Raw genomic sequence first — 15,402 nt, 5'->3', positions numbered from 1 at the left:
ATAATATCCCCAATTTCTAATATCAAATATAAGTATTTTGTTATTATGGCTTAAGCCCGCATGAAAACATTTCGTTCGGTAATTTAGTTACATAGTGATCCGAACTTGGCGCTTCCGACAAGTATACTCGGGCGGAAAAAATATCTTTAAACTGTCTTTAGATTAAACTGAAACACTGAGAGACAAGCTAGTCCATTCCATATAAAACGGCGGACAGACAGACATAAAATGACGAGAACAGCTATCGGATGTAGCAAATAAATAGTCAAAACTTACACTCCTATTACTATATGGGTATAAACATATTATAAGTGTCTTTATGATTTTTTTTTAGATTCATGTATATATTTTCTGAGAGCTAATAGGAAAATTCTCTATGCGCAACATGCGAAAATATTTATTTACAATATGTAGACGCTGTCAAGAAAAAATCGGGGTATTTGTTTATGTTAATTTAATTGTGTATGCTTTTTAATATTATCTGTTTTCAATATTCTATTAAGACTCCAATGTGTTATAGATATCAGGCAAGAGTAAATTTCTTAGTGCCAAGAGAGCGTTTTCACCAACTTTGAATATCAATTCTTTGAATATAAATTTGCATGCACTTTTAGGTATTATATTTGTTGCTAATTTAGGCACTTTTGTAATTTCGAATAAGATATTAAATATATATACATATATAAGTATATTGTCATCATTACTCTAACTTATAATAAAATTCAATTGAGTCTAATCTATTCGAATAACAATAAGTTTTTTCTTATTTAAGAATATAATGTAGGAGCACACATAGTTTTATTATTTGCCATAAAATACGGCAGAAAGCTCCTAAATTCACCGGACGGAAAATCGAGTAATTAAAGGCAGATATCGTTGAAAAGCTATCTACAAGAAGGTGTAATCCATTAATCGGTTGTAAATATGAATATTATATTAAATCTTACGTTATGGGCATCCACATTCATCAACAACCATTTTCGGTAAATCACGTTTGATGATACCGTCATCTCCATAATATATTAAAGACATGCTGGAGAACTTAACTGGGGCGCAACATGGTCGCATACCATTTAGTAACCCCATTTTTCGATACTCTTCTATAAAATGGGCATGAAATGTTTGAAAGGTATCGGGTGTCCTAAAAGGTCCCGTACAATCACCTCTGCAATAATTTGCAAAGTATCCTCTGGGCGCTATAATCCAGTCATCCCAGCCCAGGGCCTTAAAGGATACATAGAATGACTCTTTGCAGCATTGCCCACTTAAAGCACCCCCACAATCCACGGCACGTCTCCTTACACGTCGGTTCCTTGTGGATTCAGTATGAAGCACGAGAAATGGTCGATTTGGATTAGGATTTATATGGGCTGAATTATCAATTTTTGAGTTAGAACTTGGCATGGAAATCCGAAATAATTGAAGTGAGTAGAGGCGACCGCACCCGGTACAGTCAATCAACAGTCGTAGATTTTCTTCACTGTTTTGGCTATACCATTTGCGGATTGTTTCAGTCAGATCGAATTTCTGCCATCCCAGGTGCTTGGTGTCTACATTAAAGGATGCACGGAACAGGAACGCCTGGTCGATTCCCTGAAAATGATAATTATTGTGTTGTATCTGAGGTAGGCCAATTTATAGTATGTATTCCTCATTTCAATTCACCTTCTCAGTAATATTAATTCCTCCTGTCAGTTGAAATACCCAGATTTTAATTCTATGGCGTGAGCCCTTGGATTGCCACTTCCGTTTACCGTTTGCCAAATGTTCAACCTGAAAATCTGCGTCGGGTTTTGCATCCCAGTAACTGGGTGGTTTATCGATGCGTATGTGTATCTGGGCGCTGCGTATGTATAGTTTTTGGCTAGGAACACGCTCTTTTTGTGGAGCAAATTCCAATATTCGATATTGTCTATATTGTGTTCCTATAGGATATAAAAATAGACAAAATTTGAAAAGATCAATTACATTAAACATTAAAAATTTTAAAACAGTCTGAAACTGATTAAGACTAAATTTAAATTTTTTTTAAATGTATGAACTTCAAATATTAAGAATGTATTACCTTTTGAGCACCCAATTGTACACCAAACACTTAAGTTGTACGTTTTAAACGTCCTGCTACCCTTTAAGTTCTTTCAAACTCAGGTGGACCATTATGACTTATGACTTTCCACCGTCGCGCTCCATTTGGTTTCCTGAGGCATCATGTCTTGGGTCAAATTTCAAAATCAAAAGATCTTCGAGTCATCTTCGATCAAAAGTTATGTTTTACAGTCATATTGCTTTAACGTTAAATATAGCTAAGGGTTTTTAGCATTTATCAAGCGTTGGTCAAAAGTTGCGTCAAAAGGTACGTCCGATGTTGGAGTATTGTTCTAGTGTGTATAGCTCACAAAAAAAAGAGCGACAAATTCTTATTGAATCTGCTTGAAAATATTTTAATCGAAACTGAACTCCCAGTTGGCAGAATATGCAATAGTGTTGCTCATATTTATGCACAAGTTTCTTCTCTATTCAGGATTGTGGACTCCCCAACCCTTTTGGGACAGATTGACTTTGCGGCTTTAAGGGTTCCTTCCAGACCTACCCGTAATTTTCCGGACTATCCACTTACTATTCTTAGATAGGTCAGCTACGCCGAGCTTGAACCTTTTATGGTTCTATGCCATACCATATCCTACGAAATATTCCCTAAAATTGTATTATTTAATATTTACCATTATCTAAATTTATCATATTTTTAAAACTTTGTTTTGTTTCTTTTCTCTCCTGTATTTATCGTTAGTTCTATTATTATCTAGTATTATTATATTAGTCCATAATTAGCAGATACTTGTTCATTAATTTAATAAATAAATAACTGAACATAAGTACATTTAATCCTTTACATACTCGTGACTTTGCAGTTTTGGAATTCTGCCTAATGTAAAGTTAGTCCATCCATTATTAACCGTCTTAATTGTATGTTGGTGTTCCTTTCACTTCTTACAACAATTGTGAAAGTACTTCACCGAACATCATAAAACAGACACTGCCACTGTCTCTGTCTGCAATAACTAAAGTACTTAGACGACATAAGTGTTTTAAGGGTTGTCACGGTGTTAGTCTAGACGCAGACGTTCTTACATAAGAGGCCACAAACTGACATTTGATATTACATTGAAATGAGCATGGGGTCACGAATGTACACAAGTATGTACGTATGCATGAACGCATGTTCAGATATGTGCATATACATATATGTATGTACATACATATGTACGTTCTTATACATAGTTATGCACATGGAAAACAAACAAATTATTTAAATGTGTGCATTTCCCACATGAGTTTCCAATTCATACATACATACATATGTATATGCCAGTATCTTACTGCATAATGTTGGCGACGATTACAGGGTCTATGGATTGGTTACCTAGAGAATTCAGAGCACGAGCGGTTGCCCAATATAATAAATAAATAAGTAAAACAAAAACTAAATAGAGTTTAGTGCTTAAAAATGAGATGAGACCATTAATACGTGCAATCGCTCCACACTGAGCTTTTAAAATTAATCGTAGAAATCTTACGAAAGGTCGATTTTCTATATAATACATACAGATGTATATATGGGGATGGGCAAGAAAGGGATGGCTTCTTGTCGTGTGCATTCCGGGTCACTTATCACTTATCAGTTCACTTACCTTCTTCAGCAAACGTAATTATTTCCTGAGTGTTCCCAAAGAAGTCTTCACGATCAAAGTTTTCCTGGTCTGACATAACCGAGTCGTCGTTCCGCTTTGGTTTCTCATCCTGTTCAATACCGCTGAAAAAGTCTATGTTCATTGGATGTTGTCCGTTTCTGGTGCTGCTTCCATGTAGCGGCTCGTACTGGCTTTTGTCATGGACCTGAACACTGTAATCGTTAAAATAAACATGATCATTTGGTTTGATCCCGCCGTTAATGCCAATATTGGCCCTACTATCACTACTACGATTTATATCTATCAGATATGTAGATTTGCTGAACGCATTCGAATTGCCTTTTCTGTCACCGATGCCATTGCTATTCCTGCTGTCACTGCCATGACCATTTCTCTGGGGCTTAGAGGCAGTGGTATGGATATTCTTGGGCTGGTGTGTAGACCCACTGCGAGAGTTAATTTTAATCTGGCGTATATCTGGCCAATTCTTTAAGGTTATACTTCGCACATCGTCTTCGTGATTCTTTTGCCTTGCTCGGATCGCTGTTCGATCTCTCATGAATTTTTCATATATATGACTTCTACTGACGTTAAAAGTATATGCAACCGGAGAGCGATATCGATCCTGATGAGGATCTGGATCACTAGTAGCGAAAACTGTCCCGTCTCGTTCATTGAACCTATGTATTTCGGATGGGGATAGTTCCCGCAATCGCGAACGCTGATCGAAATCGCTACTACTGCTGTCAAATGCATCGTTAGAAGCCATCCTTCCACCGTCTGCCCGATATATTGTTTCCCAAATAAATTGCTTGGGTAAAGGATGAGATACGTTTGGCTTATGGGTAAGGCCAAGCTTCGTCAAAATTTGCCGTTTAATTGACTCTAAGCGAACTCTGTCGCTCGGTGCAATATTATTATGGGGTCGATTAGTTTTTTTGTAGAAATAATTGTTGTTATTGTACTTGTTGTAGTTGTTGTAGTCTGTGTGTGGATTATCTGTGTAAATGTGATAATTGTAAAGTGTTATGTAAGTTACAAAAGTTTTATTGTAGTATGGAGTACTGTATGGTGTGTATGATATGTTTAATAGTTAAAGTAAAATTTACATTACTTAGCAAGAAACAAAGGCTGGGAGATTATAACTGACATAATAACGATCTATCTTCAAAGTCATCCATATTTGTTTTTACTATGCTTAACAGTAAGTATAAGTATTTATTGTAATTGTATTAGTGTAATATACATATGCTGGTATGTATGACAGCTGAAGGGAAAGAAATTACTTAAAGGATTGCACGATAAAATATAATTGTATTTTGTTTAATCAAAGGCAATCCAATCCAATGGGACAATAAAAGTATTCTTTTTAATACGCATGGACTTAAAACTATTTAATTCGAAAATCTACGTTGAATATTCGTTTGTTTCTCTGCAATGTCTAAAGGATTCATTATACTGATAATAATAAAATGTATATGTATCTAATAATAGAATAGAATAGAATAGATTAGAATCGAATACAGATAAGATGTCCTAAACATAGCTTTTAAAAAAACATTTTTGATTTCATCCCTATGTTTTATATGTCGTTTCTATGCTTTGATTGGAAATATATATAAAAACGCAAGTCTATAGCAGAGACTTACCTTTATCGCTGTAGAAATTGGCTTTGCCTTCCTCATGACATATGGTACATCCCTTATGATTCACATAATTGGAGCCATAGCTACTGCTGCTTCCGATGGCATTGCAGTTAATTAGTTTCACCTCAAACCAGACAAGTCCAATGAGCAGCCAGATGAGATTGGCTCGATTACGTTTAATCTTCGAACAGTGACGTATTGGGCTGCTATTCCCCGACGGCCACGACGATATGATAGCTTTTAAAGAGGATAATCGAACATTTCTTGTTGGCGTGCTTCGTAGCCGATTCGCTTTTGGTACAGTTGCGTTAATCGCTTCGAATGCATCTATGGAAGCGCATGTGTCAGCGCGAAGGCTATGACTAAGTCTTTGTCGAAATATGCTTTCCTGCTGTTGCGTTTGGTGCTGCTGTTGCTGTTGTTGCTGCTGTTTGTTGCTATCCGTTCTGCTGCCATTATGGCTGTGCCTACGTCGTCTACGCCTGCGTCGTCTTCTTCTTCTCCGCTGTCGCTTGCGATTGCGACTGTTGCAAAACATTTTGCAGAGGTTCTTCGATTTCAGTTGCTGATCATTGGTGATATCGTATAAACTATGGCCATAAAGCGACTTAAGCTTGGCATCCGAATTGCTGCTGACACTGGCACTGGCTGCAGTAGGAACGGGAACGGGCTTGTTGTTGGTACAGCTCCCACCTCCACAGAGCTCTAGTAGCATGCAGCTTGATATAAGAGTTGCTATGGCCGTTGTCCAACGTGCGAGCGCAATAATTGTACCCACTACAACGGATACGACCAAACCACCAGTACCACAAGCTTTTTTCCGTGCTAGTGGCGGTGGAGAGTAGCTAGTCCTCGAGCTGCATTTGTTGCAGCAGTGGATGTTGATGCAGCAGCAACAGCAGCCTACAACAATGACGCAGCATCCCTGGCGACAGCAAAGGCATGGGCAATTGTAGAAGCATCTTTTCCCTGTTTCCATGTTGCTCTATTTCCCTTATAGCAATTTATAATCATCGGTTGTATTTTCCTGGTAAAAATCTACTGGCCATCGAAAAGAGTTTCCATTCTGGGTCTGGAGACAAAAATAATAATAATGTGAGTTTTATTCGAAAGTCAGCTTTCAAAAGCAAAACCAAATAAAAAGATATATAGGAATCGATTGTATTAGAACATCGCTTTGTGCATCGTGCTAACATTTTTCTAAGGATAGTCGAACGTTAACAAGCCACGACTAGAAAAGTCATATCTGTGACACATTTTTAAAGCGCCACGATAATGAGTTATCGATCTCTAGCAACACTGCTCATTTGCCCAGCTTCTTATAGAGTGTATCGATGTTCTTCTATTGGCCTAATTCTTGTTGCTGTTGTTTCTCAACGATTTCTAGTGCTTTCCAAAGGGAAGGCGCTTGTTTTTGCCCTCCCAGCCAGTGTTTTTTGTAGCATATGAAATGGCATTTTGTAGCTTTTCTTGCTTTTGTTGCCAGTGACCGAGCGTATTGACTTGGAGTTTTAAGTTAAGTTAAGAGAGTTAAGTTTCGTTTTTCCTTTTTTCTTCGTTTACACTCTGCAGAACTGATGGAGCAGCAGCAGCAGAAGCGTAGAATTTTTGGGGGAACACACATTTTTGTTTTCGGGGTAAAGTTGTTACGTTTTACACATATTGTAATGCTCATGACAATGAGCCCAACCCACTCCACGAAAGGGTGACAGGACAAAACCGATCATCAATACATATCTAGCAATACCAATTTCGTTATCTTTTCTGCACTGCCTGACCTGATCCTTTTTGTGTGTTTAACTTACGTTCCGATATTTTCAGAAAAAATATATAATGATCGATAATAAACTAATCAACGGCTTTTTTTTCTCCCGTCCCAATTGCAGCCCGGAAGAGAGTGCGGAAAAAGTAAGAAAGCAAACAGTTAAAATTTTGGGTGTGAGTTTTGAGTGTATTGGTATCAGACAACAACAGGCCATACAGGCAGATTAGCATGTATGTATCTGACATATTATATAACTATCTAACTATCATAGCTACCTAGAGTTACTAAAACATGTAAGAATCATGTTTAATAAACACTTCATTCACAACTAATTGCAATAAAGTGTATGCTGCACACGAGGAATTATTTTAATGCCATTCTATCTTTCTTGGTCACGGCACAGCAACAAAATAACGGTGGAGGATTTCGTGTTATGGTTTCGGCATTAACTCCCACGACAGACACAAACTTAATTGAATTTGAATCCAACTCGAAAAAGTTTTAAATTTTTCTAATTTAAATGAAATTTTAGATACAAATGGATACGCGCATCTATTCGACATCCGAAAATTGGTTATACTCGTATTATCCTTATCCTTACACACAGCCTGGAGTTGGCCCTTTTATATTTCCGCTTAGATATGCTAGATATTTCCATCCGCCGCGTTGTTTCTCGGCGAAACAAAATAAAACTGGAGGATAGGCCTGGAGGCAAGACTTTTCAACAGGTGCGAGCCGCAGAGCTCCCTCTTTCCCCTACTGTGCCGACTAAGTAACGGGTTTTTTTTTCAGAAGTCCGGTGGTCGACAAATGCGGCACACCCGCGACTATCAAAGCCGCCACCTAATATAACTGATGAAGATTACAGGTAACGACAGACGATAATCATCTACCAGTCCCTCGAAAAGAATTTCCATTCTGGGTCAGGAGACAATAACAAAGTGAGTATTATTCGCAGTTCAGCATTCGGGCCATAGGAATTTTCGCTAAAAACAGGCTGTTGGTAACAACTTCGTTGTTTCTAAGGATAGCCCAACGATAAAACCAACTTGGAGAAAGTTCAAAATAATTGATCCGATTTTTTAAACACTCAGGTTTGCGATTCTATCAATTAATTAATTATCAAATAGTGACTGTCCGAGTATGTCTGTCTGTCCATCAGATTGCCTTTTTTATTTCAGACTAAGTTGTTTTTATAGCTTTGTATCGCAACGAAATGTTCGAAATGCTTTCTTACTTGAATATAAACAAAATTATTGTAGAATAATATTTTAAAAATGTTTTCCAGCCATCATATCATATTTATTCATCTATTCTTATTAATTTATTACGTGTATCACGGAGGCTTAAGCGGACAGAATCGCGCTCGCAGACACCGCCGCACTTTTTGGGGCGCCATTGTGAAAAAGGAGGATGGGTGGGGGTTGGGTAGGTGCTGATTAATTCAATGCCAATGCGCTCCCCATATATAATATATAAATATATATAGATATATATATATATATATATAATAATAATTATAATATATACATACATATACAATATATAATTTTATTTTAGTCACATGCATGTATTTCTCACGTTTAGCTTGAATTTGGGGTAAGTTTAGATTTAGAATATCACGAAACTGGTATTAAATAACACTCAGACAAGGCGACGCCAGTGGCGGCTGTATAAGTGCTAGCGGAAAGAGCTGCGAAATACATCGGCGTCGACAGTCGTTACGTCGTTACGTAGTTATGAAAATTAATTTCAATTATTTTTATTCAACCACAGAGAACAACTAATGTTTATTAAAATTGCCTAAGACTGTATGTGTTTTCACCTTAATGGGGATTTCTGAAAAAGCCATTGGCCTTTTCAAAACTTCTTCACTGTAAGATAATTTTCTTGTATATATTACGATCACAAATATTTATTATTTATTAGAGAAAAGGACGAGCAAAGAAATGGAATTTAGTTTTCTCGCGTACGTACGCAATATTTCACGCGAGTAAATTGCTACTAAATGACATTGCATACTTTATGGAAACAACGTAGCCAAACAAACAGCGTAACGTAAACTGAACAGACGTTACGTACGTTATGTTCCTAACATAAATGTGGCGCGCCACCTATCGTCTGCTGTCGCCAAAGATACAAAAATTTGGCGCCACTATATATGAAATTCCCACATCCGCAACAAGCTCTACTGGAATTTTACATTATCATTTTCATAAATTTCAACTTTGGCCGAATTACATATGGTGTCTAACTTTTCTCAGATAACTTTTTTCGATAATTTGCATTTGGCAAATTACTGGCACCTGTTCTTATGAACATATATTAAATTCCCAAAATTTGCAACACTGTTCCGAATAGCAAAAGCTCTATTTCGGACGCTTTTTTGTCGCTTTCATGTGCCGGCGAGACGTAGATCGTCTCGCCCTCGTGGAGGGCGCTACTGTGACAAAAGCTTGGTTTTCGGATACATGCAAATTTCCTTGTTATGATTTTCAGCCATATATTATGTGGATTTTTAAGGAAGGAATGATTAGATAAGCTCAGTTTAAAATGTATTGATGCACGCCGGTGCTTGCAATTTCTAATTTCAAAAACGAATTCAACCGTGGACGTCCTTCGTGGCAGGACGCACTTTAGGAGATCGTCAAAAATCAGTTGTTGTGACACAAAATAACTATGCTGTAAGAGAACTTATTGAGCAAGATCGTCATGTCCATGAATTTGAGGCAGTCTTAGGCATTAGTATGACGTCCATCAACAAGATTCTCCTTGATAAGATCGTGGTAAAAAAAGGTGAGTTCGTGTTGAATCCCACATAATTTAAAAATCCGCCAAAAATAGGTTCATGCTCATTGGTGTTGGTGGAGCACCTAAATTTGCACTTTGTGATATAGTCGTACATGAAAGGTAAAAACAAAAGTTTTTCCCCCCTTGTGGAATGAAATTTGCAACATGACATGACTAGGTACGGTACACGAATCGCATTACTTTAATAAACACTAATCTGCTTATATATTCATATGTAATTTTACAGCGCTACTACACAAATCTTTGGATCTTATAGTCTGACATCTAGGCGCTTATCAAGAGGGATGGACGGACAGATGGCTATTGATACAGACAAAGAATGTGACTATTTCATAAAAATAAGCTAAAACACACGTGAGTACCCGGTACTCAGGTTGTTTATTCATATGTCATTCTTATGAGCTATTTAAAAACTATGCAAAATATAATGTTCCCATACCGCACATTCCGTTAAGGATCTCGCTCTCGGAAAATCCATGGAAAATTGTTGTCTTTATTCGGGACATAATAATGATCCGATCAGATCGTGTATTGTATGATTCTGTGTACTCTGCTAAGCTAAGCTGGAGAAGCTTATGGAGTGGAAAACGCTTCTTTTTGAGTAGCGCAAATATTGAAAGTTTATCTCAACTCTCGCGGGAGGTGTCATAAAATCGCTGCTCTAGAAAGCTTCTTATTATGAAGAAGTATCATTCTGTAACATACAAAAAATTATAAATGATCGAAAAAGATTGCAGGTAGCTATCCGTTTAACAGGCGAGAAGTAGGTAAATATTTAACATAATTTTGTATTTTTTTTTGTTTGGTTTTAGATCACTTTTTGGGTTGTCAGTAAGTTCCCCTTTCAACAATTTTTTGTACCCACTGGGCCGCTTCGCCTGCCTGTGCTGTAGTGTGGCATCTTTGCACTACTCTACTCTGCACCATAGTGTTCGTTCTGGCAGTTTGGGCTTGATTGTGTTAGTGGTTTAAGGAATTACGGTTCGTTGCTTGCCTTTCTATAAATACATATATACGTATGTATGTATATACACACCTATTTGTAAGTTTGTAGAAGTATTTTTATCATACGCACAAGAAAAATTTATTTACTTAATATGAAAAAATACATATACATATGCATTTTTATAGAGAGTGGACGACTTTTATATGTCATCTGAAATATCAGAAGCAATAAACCATTCATTCATTATTACTACTTTTCTACCTTGCCTTTTAAAGAAATCTTTATTACAATTTCACATTTTTTACTAGTACTACTATGCTATCGTGGTGTGATAGCCAATTCCGATTATTTCAAAGCTTAAAGATTAGAAACATAGGGACAAAGAGAAAGCAGATGGATACTACTTGAATTGTCTTCGCAATTAAGAATATACAAACATATATGTAGTCTACAGGGTCAGAAGATTAATAAAATGATGCATATACATAGTTTAATACCCTGTTAAAAGATATCGACAGAAGAAAAGACTCATCGTTTGCGAGTTATTAGCGTATATAATGTAGTATATCTAATGTAGTGTATATAATATAACGTACTCTACTTTTTCACATGTATGTCCATACTTCAATGTTAATGCTAAATATTGTTACTAATTTGAATTATTGTACTTGTACTTGTAATAATGATATACATTTGTACATATATGTGTAGTTGAGGCAATAAATAGCAAAGGTGGTGAAGGAATGAATCAAATTCCTTACAAATAATAATAATTTTGTACAGAATACCTATCTTTAAGGAAGAGGACTAGTAGAAGCTATTGATCTGAAAGAGTATAAAATGTTTCGGTCTCAGAAGGCCTTTCATTCTTTTTTATTATTAAACTTCAATGCAATTTAAGGAAAGCAAAACGAGACTCTAAAAAAGTTAAAATAAAGGGGTCCTAATACAAAAAAAAAAAAAAAAAAAACAAACAACAACAAAAATACTTAGTAATAGTAATACTGAGTATATAACATAACAGAAAAAACAAAGGCAGTTGGCAGCAGCAGCGCTACAGTCATCAAAAACCAAAAGAAACAGCAGAAAAATTGTCTCGGTTGGCTTGCAGACCGTGAAAAGCCACGAGCCACGATTGAAATACCGAATTTCATACCAAAACATATGAGTACTGATTGTTCATATAAAGAGTAAGCGAGCACTATGGATAATTCTACATACATGTTGTACATACATATGTAGGTCTGTGCCATGAATTTATGTACAGATATACATATATATGTAGTTATAGAGAAGCATTTATTCGCTTATACACATATATATATGTGTATGTGAATGTGATTACTTTTGACCATTACTTTGCTGACTGGCTAAGGATCTGCATGAAGAATAGGCCAGCTGTTTCACCATTCTAGGAATGACTCTTGCAGTTCGATGACCAGTCCAACGCTTTGATCAATAAATCTTTTTTTTTCAAATATCCTTTTGTTATATTTCTGCTGCAAAGTTTGTTTATTTTTTTTCTGTTATGTTCGTTAATATGGCAAACGATGATTATGTGAAAGTTTAGTTATATAATCTTCAAAAACAAATGTTTATCTCATTTCACAACTACTTGTTAATTTGTTTGAAAAATACCGTTGAAGCGCAAGGGTGTTGAAAGGATTTCGATTAGATAGGAGGGTAGAATATTATCCAATCATTTTGTCATGTGTCGGAGACTTTAGTAATAAACGCAGCATTTTTCAACGTCCTACGTGGTTTTACATTAGATAAATTCGGCTAGTCTTGAAAGAGGACATAATGTGTGTTAAGTGTAAAAAAATATACACATATACATATGTAAATATGTATATTGTAGTATGTAGTATTTTGTAGATCATTGAACCTCGCACGTATGTATGTGTGCCCCCCCCCCCCCCAAGTTTAGAATTCACTCACAAGCTAACTGAAAGTCACAAATACATACAAACATATATGTATGTATGCGCCAAGAATAAACAGAATGAGGAAAGGAAAGGCGATCATAGGGTAGGTTTTTGATCAACGTCACCACCACACCACCGCCACGGTTGCTGCTGTCTAACAGGTGTTCTGTAAATAAAGCGCGGGCTCCGTTTGTGTTAAGGAGTTTTCACCGCTTAGAAAAATTAAAGGGAAGGTGGAAAAATACATACATACTCGTATGTAGATGGTTGTAGAATGTCCTAAAAACTGGCCTCGCCAACAGAACAGCTGGTTCTGTTGCTTTCTTTCACGGTATCTACTATGATTAGCTAATGGACAAATTTTTAAATGTAGTTTTGACCGTTTTCGACATTAGAATTGAAGCTGTATGAAAGATTATCTAAATCCTTGAGGGATCTTTTGGCAATAGTGTTAATTGGAAATGTATGTATCCATTCATAAGCATGTTGCCCCTAAAACGAGTTCCAGTCAAGTACCAGAGAACTCTGAGCTTGAATCAGAAACGGTTGAGTGCTCAATCTCGGCACTCTTCCGCCCCACTGTGGTTTCCAACGGTAGTCGACGATTTGCTTGGCACGCGCCGTTTTCATTTTGTTAGCTGGTTACGAACCACCTGCGTTAGTTTGGCTACAGGTAGATACATACATACATATATGCACATACTGAGTACATAATGACCTCAATTTTAACATAGGTGTCATGCATACGTACACACATATGTAATACAAGTGTTGGTATGTCGATTTAGATTTATTATTATATTACAAATTATATATAATTGTTAGTAATTAAGTAGATTCCACATACATATATGTATACATTTCCTTAAAATGTTCCAAGTAACATTAGTATGCAATACTTATGCAGGTGTCTATTGACAGGATACGCGACTGTACTGGACCCGAAGATGACTTAAATAAAAATGTATACAAATAAATACGAGTATGGTATGTATCTTTAACTATGTACTCACTCATCAACCTGTGGAGTGCAGGCATTCAACGCAGAGGCACGACACACTCAAACTGGACACACTCAAAAAGGGGGTAGGTTGATCAGGTGAACATGCTTTACTTCCGCTTGATACATGTAAAGTAAGGAGACGGGAAAGTTACATATATACATATAAACTTGCAAATATGACTATCACTGTGCTTACCTGTTGTTTGAGCATCGCCCAATTCATAAGCCACATATACGCAGTACATACATATGTGCATTTAACTACATACAGAAAGAAAGGGAACCGCCCCGCCTCTTCCCTATATGTCGTTCTAAATTGCGTGAAAATATATTATTTCAATTATATGTATGTACATATGTATATATTTCTTTGGTATATAACCACGCGCGCTTTAGTAGAAAAAAGTACATTCCGTACATTATACTTTGTATATGTATGCATACAAAGCAAAAACGGGAGTCTCACTCTTTCCATCGCTCTCTCCCGACGGTGATCATATTGCAGATCGAGCTTGGGAGCATACGCCCCCCTCTCAGGTGGTTTGAGTGGAAATGAAATCGACCAACCGTAAAGCCGTCTCAGATCAAGTTTGAGCGCGACTCAAAAGATACATAGGCCGACAGAAACACACACAGAAAATATCCCCAGTGAATTTGAGTGGTTTAAACCAGGCTTCCGCCGTCCATTGTCATTCAACAATTTAGTTTCGCTCGAGTCGGTCGCTTCGTACGGTCCATGATCCATCCACCTGGAGCGCGGTTTGTATCGTGGACATATGGCCCAACAAGTGGTACGCGCTGCCGCATTGCATAAAAATCGACTTGCTTGAATGTATATGTATTTCGGATGTGTACTTATTGAAACGCAATAATCTATATTTATTAAATGCCTAAAGGCTCCAATGTTTATAAAAAGTGTGGATTTCGTGGTAAAATTCAAATGAATATAAAGTTAATACAATTACAAAAAGTTCGACTGAGTCTGGAAATGAAAACATATGTGTAGATAGTTTCGGTGAGTACATTTACGCTGTCGATAGCAATTTTTAAAAGCCTCGGGATTGGAAGCGGTAATTCAATTTTAGCAAAATTAAATAAATTATCAATATTAGTACTACCCTCTGCAAGCGTACAAAAATCCAACCAATCCTAACCGTGATCTACAAAAGTATTGTAAATTTGAATCTATGTACGATCGTGTTTGGTTTGTATGGCAAACTCTGGGCAACATTTACCCACGCTCCTGACCTTGAGCTGCTTTTTTCCGTTTTCATAGACTCCCGAGCTGAGTCGTTTGAGTCGTCATCGCCAGCCATTATTCGAAGTGAGTGTGTGAAAATGCGTTTATATTTTCCCACTTTTATTTTCTGAATTGAATGTATTACGACAAAAAAATAGAAGTAAGTTGGTCTTGAAAAGAACGCCGAAGAAACAGAAACTTCGCATACGCCCCTGCCCTCGCCTATGCTTTGACCGACCGTGACTTCATTTTTGCTGGGCCACAGTTTTGCATTTCTATGTACATGACCTCATATCAAGGAGCTTTTTCGTCTAAAAAAAAGTAAAGTTTCATTTGTTTCTCTTTGTTGTATTTAATCGTTAATTATAAAATAC

At 36.7% G+C, this 15,402-nt stretch overlaps 1 protein-coding gene across 3 annotated transcripts; it reads right to left on the bottom strand.

Moving 5' to 3' along the window:
* Positions 1 to 396: 396 nt before the first annotated feature.
* Positions 397 to 9,009, bottom strand: LOC6602557 (inhibin beta chain). 3 transcript variants are annotated; one of them, XM_002027542.2, is made up of 6 exons: positions 8,926 to 8,972; positions 5,339 to 6,407; positions 3,690 to 4,688; positions 1,666 to 1,925; positions 948 to 1,593; positions 397 to 888 (listed from the first exon to the last, which is right to left on the bottom strand). In XM_002027542.2, the coding sequence occupies exons 2-5, from the start codon at positions 6,312 to 6,314 to the stop codon at positions 949 to 951; spliced, it is 2,880 nt and encodes a 959-aa protein (XP_002027578.2). In that variant the 5' UTR covers positions 6,315 to 6,407; positions 8,926 to 8,972; the 3' UTR covers positions 397 to 888; position 948. The 3 variants fall into 3 exon arrangements, with proteins under 3 accessions (XP_002027578.2, XP_026846874.1, XP_026846875.1); XM_026991073.1 differs by having other exon boundaries at positions 397 to 884; XM_026991074.1 differs by lacking the exons at positions 397 to 888; positions 948 to 1,593; positions 1,666 to 1,925 and adding an exon at positions 2,072 to 2,212 and having other exon boundaries at positions 8,926 to 9,009.
* Positions 9,010 to 15,402: the final 6,393 nt, after the last annotated feature.

The sequence above is a fragment of the Drosophila persimilis genome, unplaced genomic scaffold, assembly GCF_003286085.1.
Source record: "Drosophila persimilis strain 14011-0111.01,24,50 unplaced genomic scaffold, DperRS2 tig00000652-arrow-arrow-pilon, whole genome shotgun sequence".
Classification (NCBI taxonomy): Eukaryota; Metazoa; Arthropoda; class Insecta; order Diptera; family Drosophilidae; genus Drosophila; species Drosophila persimilis.
Note: the sequence above shows the minus strand (reverse complement) of the source record. Positions and strands in the feature narration are given on the sequence as shown.